Source organism: Nuphar pumila, chromosome 12 (assembly GCF_984573655.1).
Source record: "Nuphar pumila chromosome 12, dmNupPumi1.hap1.1, whole genome shotgun sequence".
Taxonomy (NCBI): domain Eukaryota; kingdom Viridiplantae; phylum Streptophyta; class Magnoliopsida; order Nymphaeales; family Nymphaeaceae; genus Nuphar; species Nuphar pumila.
The window spans coordinates 19,817,573-19,828,247 of record NC_143260.1 but is presented as its reverse complement, the minus strand read 5'-3'; the positions used below and the strand labels follow the sequence as shown (position 1 = coordinate 19,828,247).

The window sequence follows — 10,675 nt, the reverse complement described above, 5'->3', positions numbered from 1 at the left end:
GATCCAGGTATATTTTGTAAAATTTTATACCAGACAGACCCGACCCGAGTTCCGATTAAGGCTCACAAATTTTCAATGTAAAAATGATAACAAATATTATTTTACCGGGAATGATCCGAGTCTAGTTCATGTAGTTATTATCGGGTCTTAGTATGGTTTCTCTTATAGTGGACCCGAGGTTCTAGACCCAATTACCATAATAAAAAATTGGATCCAGGTCTTGTTCCACAATTGTCCGAACCAAACCCGACCCGTTGACACCCCTACTTGTGTCCCCTATATTATTCTTTTTTTTTTCTTTTTCACTGGTAGTCAAATTGGGAAATAGTCTCTACAGATTTGAACCTAAAACCCCTCAGCTATGATAGTGCAACCTAACCAAAGCCGATGCCTAGCACATGCCCTGGGTACAAGGTTTTTGTTTCAGACAGAGAAAGCTGGGGTTAGGCAGACCGCTACCAGTTAATACAATCATATACCATTGAGATTCGAACTTTCAATGTCCCAACACAAGGTGATGTGCACTAACTGCTCCTGCCATACAAGCGGAGCCCCATTGTCCCTGGGTACAAGGTTCCTAGCCTCAGGGTTTTGTGCTTTTGGGACGCTGATCATGGGCATGACAAGATGAGCCAGCGCAATCAGGCCGCGTCTTCGATCCTATAATAATAATAATAATAATAATAATAATAATAATAATAATAATAATAATCATTCATCTATCACATTTCATGTGTGTGTAAGCAAACTGGGGTTAAGCAAACCACTACCAGAGTACATATTGGGTTAGTTACAAAATTGAACATATTAGATTTGTGTGATGCTGTATTGAACCGCCCACACTAAGATGTATACACCAAGTTCCTGCTGTCTGCAGCAGCACTGCATAAAAAAGAAGGGGCCTAAAAGAGAAGTGTTATTGGGTGTTAATAGGGTGGGTATCCGATCGGACATCAAATGGGCCTTCAGATACTACACACTATATAGACCAGGCTCAATCACAAAGTTGAGGCCTGAGCTAGATCCAGCTAAGCTTGATCCGACATAGAAGCCGGTCTGGATTTTGGTCGCGATGAAATCTTATCTCAGGTTTAAGCTAGGTTTCACCTCTAATTAAGATTTTAACCCAAAATCCCTAGGTTAAGATAGTGCGACTCTAACTGGCACAATGGGCCCAGCTATCTTATTCAACCCACGTTCTTCTGTTGGTTTACCTATCAACAGTATGAAGTATGAAAAGAAAATCCCACAAAGGCTCCACTTATCTAGTAGGGCCAACTTGTGAACGCCACCAAGTTGATAGTTTGAAACTCATGGGTGGCGTCCCTTGCTGTAAGTTGAAGCTAGGTGTACCCTCCTGTGAGTAGGGAACCTCAAGGCTAATAAGAGGGTCTTTCCCTTAGACTATCCAAAAAAAAAAAAAGTATGAAAGGAAACTGCTGCACCATGGAAGTTCTATGTAACTGAGCTGCATAGGTTCTGAACTTAAAATCCTTTTGTTAAAAAAAAGAAGCTCCTTTCTACCATTCAATAAAGATAAAGGTAAATTTTACGCCAATCAATTAATCAAGTAGTGACTACATTTACTGCCAATTTATGGTGAAAAACTGACGATAAGAATGAAGTGACCCCTTAAATTAAGTTGGGATTTATTTTTTACATCATCTTTGGAATTTAACATTCTCACCTTGTCATTAATAGTACATGCCCGTCAATAATGATACATCATTTATGGACAGGGTTGTAAAGTGGGTCTGACCTGAACCAGGTATTAAGCTTACCTAACAAGAATCCAAACTTCTAAAACACATCATGGTCGTCATCAAACCTTATCTCAGCTACATACATAGGGTTCACTATAAACATAAAACACCGCCCTAAGAATTATTTGAGACAGGTTTGAGTTATGATCTTTACTAGAGATCCGACCTGATCCGACTCTATTTAAGTACTTCTATACATTATCTCAAGTAAAAAGGCATATTTTGAGCACCCTTTAAATCATAAGAATTATCTTTGGACTCAAATTTTCTCGTTCCCGCATAGCCCAAACCCGACTGCGTCGGGCGAATCCGAGTGCACTCCAATGGATCGGGCATCCTACTCGTTACCTGCTGAGGTTGAGGTCAGATCAAGTGATATGTCAAAACACAACTTTTTTCTGGACCATTGTTTATACAATGAATGGTAGTGATGAAGGGCATTGGGCGGTGGTGATTCCAAAACACACAAGATTTATGTTTTGATATCTCACCTGATCTGACCTCCGACCTGCTTGCATAGTTGCATTCCTGTGGGATGCTCACAAAAAACAATGATAAGAAAAGTATGTATCATGCATGGCAATGATCCAGTGGACCCATTTTCTGGACCTGGTAGGGAAAATGAGCCAAATCTGGATTCCACATATGGATTCAGGTTTGAACGAATTGTTCTGGCTCCTGCACTGTGTTCATGTACGTTGGATCTAAGTCTCATGACTCTCATCCATCTTTGTCAAGTATTGAAAGAAGCCACATGTAGGTGTAAACGAGCCGAACATGACATGTTCGGGCTTGGCTCGTTTACCAGTAGATTGAGCTCGTGGCTCGGATCGTGTTCATTTTTAGTTGAGTCAAGCTTGAGCTCGACTCATCCTTGAATTATAGGATCTGGCTTGCGTAAAAACTTTTCATGTTATTTATACATGTAATATATAAAAACATATATTTCACTTAAAAATAGATATTAAACTAAATAGTTCATATTCTATACATATTTCATTCATTATTTTATTTTTTATATATTTTATGTATTATTCTTTTTATATATTATACATAAATATATAAATTTTGTATCTATATGAGCCCTCATGAGCGGAACACCGGCCCGGGCTCGACTCGTTGAAGATAAACAAGCGCCTTGTAGCGCGGCTTGCCAGTTATACAAACCGATCATGAACGAGTTCGTGATGAGCTGAACGAAGCCGTCATGAGCTGCTCGGTTCGTTTACCTGATAGCTATGTAGGGCTGGATATGATTACCTGATAGCTAAAAAAAGTCTGATTTGGATCTGGATAACAGGAGCCCAGTCAGTTGGATCCCCAGATAATTAATGGATCAAGAATTTGGATTTCGATCCAAACTCATTAAAAATCCAAATCATACTTGGGGATATACACGTGTGCACGGCGAATGACGTGAAATGAATAAACAATAATTATATGCTTGGGATGCTATATAACTAATTGAGTGTTCAATACCACAAGTTATGTGATAGAAACGGACCGATGTGAATGTTAAGTGTCAAAACGTGTCTGATAAATGTAAAAAATTAGGCATATTTTATAAGTAGATTCAAATCAAATGCATGAACGAAAAGCACGAGTCCTTGTTGCTATGGCAACAAATTTTATGAAAAAATAATCTCTCGTTTTTTAAATAGACATTATATTTTTTTAAATAGACAATATTTTTTTTTATGATAAAAAACCCTTGTCCAAGCGAAGGAAAACCCCAGGTGGGGCCCACGATCACCCTACCTTAAGTGGCCCACCTCTTAAAGCTATGGATACATGTATGTCAGTGGGGTTTGATCTAGGGTCTTCAACTCAACACCTTCACAACCACCCCGCTGGCCATGAATGAGACCCGCGGTGGTTAAATAGACACAATATTAATTATTATACTTTAATGTTTATCTAAAATATTATTATACTTTAAGATATGATAATTTTGTTTAAATTAAAATAATCTCGATATTTACCTTTTAACAGCAAAGTGTCTGACAATAATTATTTTTTTCTATTGTTAAGTTTTACTTTATCTATTTTGTCGATATTTTTCCGATAAGTGTAAAAAATAATCGAGATAACCAGGAAAAAAACGCCTTGCCCACTGAGTTCATTAGCATAAAATGCCAGGTCTCTCTTATCAACTAGTGCATGTATAGTGTTATGTATGTCTTATTTTTTTGGCAAATATTGCTAACAATATTGTGCATCCACACTTCTAAGCCTGAATCTGATCATTTTGCCAGAAGCCTCACTTTCTACAATTTTTAGGTAGTATTTGTTTTAGGCTTCTTTTTTTCACAATCGTCCCTCATATAAGGCAAATCCAAAAACATCCTTCCCTTATTCTGTTTTAAGATCCGAGTTTGGAACCGAAGGTCCGATTAATACATGGACCTGCGTATAGTTTGTAACATTTTATACCAGACCCAGACCCAGTGCCGATTAAGACCCACAAATTTTCAATGTAAAAATGATAAAAAACTATGGTTTTTACCGAGTATGGTTTGGGTCTGGTTCATGTAGTTTTTATTAGGTCCGGGTATGGTTTTTCTTATAGTGGACCCAATTAGACTTGGGTCCAGACCCGATATCATACCCAAAAATCGGGTGGAAGTCTGGTTCCATCAGGGTCCGAAACCAAACCTGACCCGTTGATACCCCTAGTAAGGAGATTGTTGAAAATGCAAGGATGATTCTGGAACATCAAATAAGGTAGGATTGTGTTTGGGTATTGTCCATAAGGGAGGGACGATTACGAAAAAACTCATGGTTTAGCGACTGAGATTAATGTTATGAAGGAGAGAACGCAATTCATCCATCCATCAACCTGATGGACGGTCCTGAGATTCATGCATGGCAGCTCTACTCAACCTCTTCCCTTAAACTGCTGATCATATTTACCATTTTGCCCCTAGGCATCAACTATGAGAACGACCTAAGGAAATTAAAACTTGCACAACCATGCATTTCTAAAACGCTAGCTGATCGATTTACTTGGTTCGAACCAAGTTTGAAGTCTTGACCAAACTGCGAGTTGTCTCTTTTTCATCTTAGTGCGCTCGAGAAAGCCACTCAAACCTTGGACAACTCCATACCTAAGCTTTGGTGAATCTTGAGGCCATTTTTGAGACCTCCAGATTCATGGTCTACTCCATACATGGACCAAAGTTTGGGTCCCGGGGTTCAAACTTTTGTGTGCTAACATTGAGTCAAAAGGCTTGATCATACTTAACTTTATTCCAACCAAAAGAATTTTCCAGCTGAACAAGCCAGGAGCCTAGCCGAGCCGAATAACTAGAAAGTCAAGCCAAAAGATATATAAAACTAGAGGAATGGAGTAAGCGAGAAGGCAACCTCCCCATATTAGATACTTAGGTTATGAATAGTGGGACTAATTGAACCTAACTTTATCCTCCTCCCCCATAGCAGTCATACCCAACTCTCTAAACAACCCAAGTTAGCCTATAACACACTCTTCCTTCTAAGCATGGGGGCCCCACCATGTATTATTCCTCATATAATAGGAATAATTACCTTTTTTCACTCTTCCCTTTTAGGCTTTCTTTACCAAAACATATACAATGACATAAATTTTCAAGAATTAATTGTATTTGACCCATTTTTTTAGAAAAAGGCCAAACACAGAGAACAAAGCAAGAAAAACATGCCAAGATACATGGCCATTCATGGATTTAAATAATTACCATTTATTCCATATAATTACTAAGGGTGAACACATACATGAATCTGGTTTAAACATTGGATTTGAAAACAAAGCACGTAGTGTGTACACTTATAAATGCATGCTTTTATGAATGCGCAGTAATTAGCATTTACAATCACAAGCTCAAAGAAGAAATATTGGCTATTAAAAAAAAGGCATATACTATTTGTTTTTCTATATAGGATTTTAACATCTCTCTCTCTCACTATATATATAATGAAAATAGGCAAGCAAAAAAGTGCTTTTAATATATTGAAAAATTGTTTAATTACTTGGAATTGTATATTAGATGGTGCTTGTGGGAAAAGCTTAGCATTTCCTCATATTATACTATATAATATTTTTCAATGGGTCCATCAAGTGTGCTGCACACTTGCCTTGCATTTCAAGCAACCTTCAGGTTCACCCTCTTCTGCAAACCCCTCATGCCAAAAGGAATGATGATTTCCGCAAGTTGAGATCTCACAGACCGAAAGATCAAAAACCATGTGAGTCTTCTTCCTTTCATTTTCTCTTTTCTTGTTAACTTGTTTTTTTATACTTTTTTTCTATTACAAACTGAGAATTACAGTACCACTAGTGCTTCTGTTGTAGAATTCTTACTGTCATCCATGGGATATGGTACTTTCTACTTTCTTCTATTATAGTGAATTACAGTTTGTGGGTGCTTGTTAAAATTTCAAAACAAATTGTGAAGGGCAGTTTTTTTCTCTCCCTTTTTTGCTTTAGCAGCTAAGGCCTAAAAATAAAACCATTAAAAAAACAATTAGGGTTTCACTGCTATGCAGACTACGTGCATCCTGCTTAATTTTAGCATAAAGGTGAACGCTTGCCGCACCTTTTTCTTTTTCATTTGGCTTCAGTTAAAGTAGAGCGCATTCCCTTCTTCACCTTCTTCCTCTTCTTCTTCCCTTTCACATAGAAGTCTCTCTCTCTCTCTCTCTCTCTCTAACCAAAAACTCGTGCTGGGGTGTTCTTCGATCGATTCTCATTCAAATTCCTCATGTTTGTTCCGGAATCTTTTTCTTTGTCTTCTTCTTTGGTACTTTCAGTTGAAATGAGAAATTCATGTTTGGAAACTAAATTTCTTGATTGTTTATTTCTTTTCTACAGTTCATTTTTCCATTAAAATAGTGCAGAAAAGCGTGAAATTGGACGGTTACACCTGAATTTCGAAGGTGGGTGGTCTCAATTTTTTCTTTTAGTGACCAGTTAGGAATGAACTGGAATTTGGAAGCGCTTTGCAGCAGCTGATGACGGATTTCGCCTGAACTGGAAGCCGGAGAATTTTCCCGGTGAGTTGATTAAGAGAGAACAAGGAATTATGATATGGTGGTTGTGATTAGTTTGGTTAATTTGTCAAAGTATGGACAAGAGCCACCTTCCTGCAGTCAGTAATGCCGATCTGATTGATGCAAAGCTTGAAGAGCATCAGCTGTGTGGATCCAAGCACTGCCCAGGATGTGGGCATAGGCTGCAATGCAAACCAGTATACTCTCTCTCCCTCTCTCTCTCTCTCATGAGCACTCATTTTGATGAGGATGGGGGTCTTAAATTGGGTAGTGAAGATGATGACCGAGTGGTTTGTGGGCTTCTTTCAGGATTGGGTGGGACTTCCTGCAGGTGTGAAATTTGACCCAACTGACCAAGAGCTGATAGAACACCTTGAAGCAAAAGTCCAGTGCGAGCAGTCAAAGGCTCACCCATTGATTGACGAATTCATCCCTACAATTGAAGGAGAAGATGGGATTTGTTACACCCACCCGGAAAAACTCCCCGGTCTCTCTCTCTCTCTCTCTCTCTCTCTCTCTCTAAAACACACACAAGCACTATTATGTTTAACATTGTTTGGGACAAACTGATCCAGGTGTGACAAGGGATGGACTGATCCGGCATTTCTTCCACAGGCCTTCAAAGGCATACACCACAGGAACAAGAAAAAGAAGGAAGATCCAGACAGAATGTGACCTACAAGGAGGGGAAACAAGGTGGCACAAGACAGGCAAGACAAGGCCCGTGATGGTGAATGGGAAACAGAAGGGATGCAAGAAGATCTTGGTACTCTACACAAACTTCGGAAAGCACAGGAAGCCTGAAAAGACCAACTGGGTCATGCACCAGTACCACCTGGGCCAGCATGAGGAGGAGAAGGAAGGGGAGCTTGTGGTCTCCAAGATCTTTTACCAGACCCAGCCCAGGCAATCCAATTTGTCGGAGAGGGCCACTATCAGTGGGGAAAACACCTCATCTGAGAGGCACAAGGCAAACTCACAGTCAAGCACTGAGCATGCTGATCACAGGATCAATGAGGGTGGGAATGGGAGTTCTTCCTCCAAAGAAGCCACACAAAGAGATGAATTCTCAAGGGCTACAATCTCAAGTTACACCTCCTTGGATGTCCAGCAGATGAAAACTGATAGCTTAAACTTTGCACCATTCAGAAAGAGCTTTGATGAGGTACTCAAATCCGCATCTCATAGCCACCACCAAAGTTTTTAGTTTTATGAAGCATTCAATGAATGGAATTTTCCCGGAAGAATTTTAAAATCCCCTTCCCATGTTCTCACTGAGAAAGATAGGAAAGATAATACATATGGTAAGAAAAAAAAAAGGAACCAAGAGAGCGAAAGAAGAAAGATTTTGAATTGCCCATATATGTATAGATTTTCATGATTTTGAAGCAAAGAACATCGAATCTCTTGGACGTTGAATATTTTGACAACATGGCGCACCATACATGTGAAACAGTAAGTCTAACGACCTATTAAAGATTCATCAAGTCCCAACAAAGAATTTCATAAAGAATGAGTTGTTCTTCACATCATGATTTTGATGATAATAATAATGGGAGGTAGCTTGTTTATTTCCATTTTGTAGAGTGCTGAAGTTGCAGATACCTCAACGCATTGCACTCCACGCACGCGTGAAGAGAGTGAGGAGCATGAGAAGAGGGCACTTTGTATGAGTCATGATCAGCATCAGGTGGCAACAACTGCTTACCATATCAGCAGGCCATCTAACCCCATCTCCACCATACTGCCGCCTCCAATGCACCAAACTTCCCTTGTCATGGAGGATTCCTTTCACATGTCGAGATTGTTCCTCCAAAGTGAAAAATTTCAGGTACCCATGTTATTCTTTTCCATAAATAATTATGATGTCCCAAAAATGAAGATGCTCATGTGATTCTCTTATCTGACACCAAGTTGTGTTCATGTCCACATAACAAAATCAGCAGCAGCAGCCAAAGTTGGCAGACAGGCCTGCTTCTACTTCATATAAACTGCCACTGGACGAAATGTTCGACTGCACCCACCAGGATATTAAAGTAAGTAAGACATAAGTAACTTATATTCATCTTCCTAGAAGCAAATGAAAGAAAAATAATTAGGTGCAATTGAATTGCCATTGATTTCTGCCCTCTAATGAGAGAAAAGGAAAAACAAGAGAAACAGTCGCCTATATAATTGTTAAGAATCTGAGGTCTTGAAAGAATAATGAGAAAACCTATAGGAACTCTTGTGGGTGGATCAAACTTCAAAGCATGTCGGTTTCTGAACCATGGGGCTGGTGTTTGAGGAAACAAAATTAGATTTCTGATTGAATGAAATGTTCGAGAGAGAGAGAGAGAGTATCATAATTTACTTAGATTTCTCAAAGAAACAATATCCATACCTGGAAAGGAAACTCCTCGGGGTCTCAAGTAAAAAAGAAAAAACAAAAGGAGCAAAAAGAAAGAGGAGGAACCCCAAGGGTTGCATCAAAAGACACAAGCTTCTGATTGCATGCACTTTGATAAAAGAACTCCCTTTCTGATTTCTGGTCTAACATTGAACGCAGAATCATGGACTATTTCACAGTTTCTTTCTTTTTCCAAACTTGTTTCCCAGAGAAGAAAAAAAAAACTTGTACAGTTTTTTTTTAAGAAGCACACCAGTTCTCTCACACATGTTTCTTTGCGATGGATTCTTGCAGGAATCAACAATAACCAATGGCCAACAAGCAGAGTGGCTAAAGTACTACTGGCAGGACCCTAACCATCCGGATCATCATGGGTAGGATAAAAATCCCGTAAGAAACGGAAACAGAATCATCACTGGAACAGTTGCAACCCCCTGCGACTCCTTTCCTTTCCAAAGAAAAGAGGGTTCTGTCTTACCTTGATTTTTGTTCCATCCAATGCACCCACTAACTGCAAATATGTACAATAATAGTCTATTGTTGAAGTTGAATGAACAAATAGTGGACATATATATATATATATAAGAAGACCAAGAAGAACAAAGCCACTAAAGAAAAGGAAAAAAGCTGCTGCTGTCGCAAGTTAACACCATCAATCTCGTGCCCAGATATCATCATCATTACTTTTTATGCATTTTCTCCTCCATGCTCTCTCCACTTCCCCAAAACACCCTCCGTATGATGTACATGCCAAGAACGAAAAGGAGGCCAAAGTCTCAGTTGTCTTTCTCATATGTGGAAGATGGGTCAAGTTTCTCTCTCTAGAACGGAAGATGGGTGAAGCTTCTGTCTCTAGAATCTTTGTGATATGTCTATTACTCTTGTTTTGTTTGTATGGACATGAATTTATATAAATTTTTTATAATAACTGAAACCACATTCTTTGCCACACACATTCTTTGATGTCCGTTACTGTGGAAAGAGAACCCATCTTTATTGCTTTATTCTAGATGGAGCCTTTTGCAGTATAAGTGGGCCATTGCATTTTCCAAGAGTCTTCTATGTATTTGCGTATATTTATATGTGAATGTGTTAAGACTAACGTGCATGGTTTCTTTCATTGGCTCTTTTTTGTTTTCCTTTTTTTCCCTCTATTCAAGAAGATGATAAAACTTGACGTGCATGAAAGGAAGCTAGTGCGACAGCCTCTAGGCAGCTTCAGTGTAGTTTCTTAGGGAATAAAGAGAAAAAAAAGCTGAGCAAGCAAATCGTCCCTAACATTTTTGCAAATGACTTGCTTTATAGTCAATTAATGTGTTGGCATCACTCTAGGCTCAATTGGTAGCCTAGAAAATGAGAAGATCATTTAGCCAAGGGATGGAATCTAGCTAAGTAACCATGCAAAAGTTAAGCACATGATCTCTTCTTATTTTGTGCGTTGTGCATATATATATATATATATATATATATATATATATATATATATATATATATA

At 38.8% G+C, this 10,675-nt stretch overlaps 1 protein-coding gene across 1 annotated transcript; it reads left to right on the top strand.

Moving 5' to 3' along the window:
- The first annotated feature begins 6,600 nt into the window (after nt 1-6,600).
- Nucleotides 6,601-9,558, top strand: LOC149820220 (NAC domain-containing protein 75-like). Its single transcript, XM_089981770.1, has 6 exons — nt 6,601-6,988; nt 7,101-7,278; nt 7,367-7,956; nt 8,377-8,622; nt 8,735-8,827; nt 9,475-9,558. The coding sequence occupies exons 1-6, from the start codon at nt 6,866-6,868 to the stop codon at nt 9,556-9,558; spliced, it is 1,314 nt and encodes a 437-aa protein (XP_089837896.1). The 5' UTR covers nt 6,601-6,865.
- Nucleotides 9,559-10,675: the final 1,117 nt, after the last annotated feature.

Excerpts from the sequence above, each read along its gene's own strand:
- LOC149820220 (XM_089981770.1), top strand. The coding sequence starts at position 6,866 with ATGGACAAGAGCCACCTTCCTGCAGTCAGTAATGCCGATCTGATTGAT. Across the intron at positions 6,989-7,100 it reads ATAGGCTGCAATGCAAACCA|GATTGGGTGGGACTTCCTGC; the intron begins GTATACTCTCTC and ends GGCTTCTTTCAG. Across the intron at positions 8,828-9,474 it reads GCACCCACCAGGATATTAAA|GAATCAACAATAACCAATGG; the intron begins GTAAGTAAGACA and ends GGATTCTTGCAG.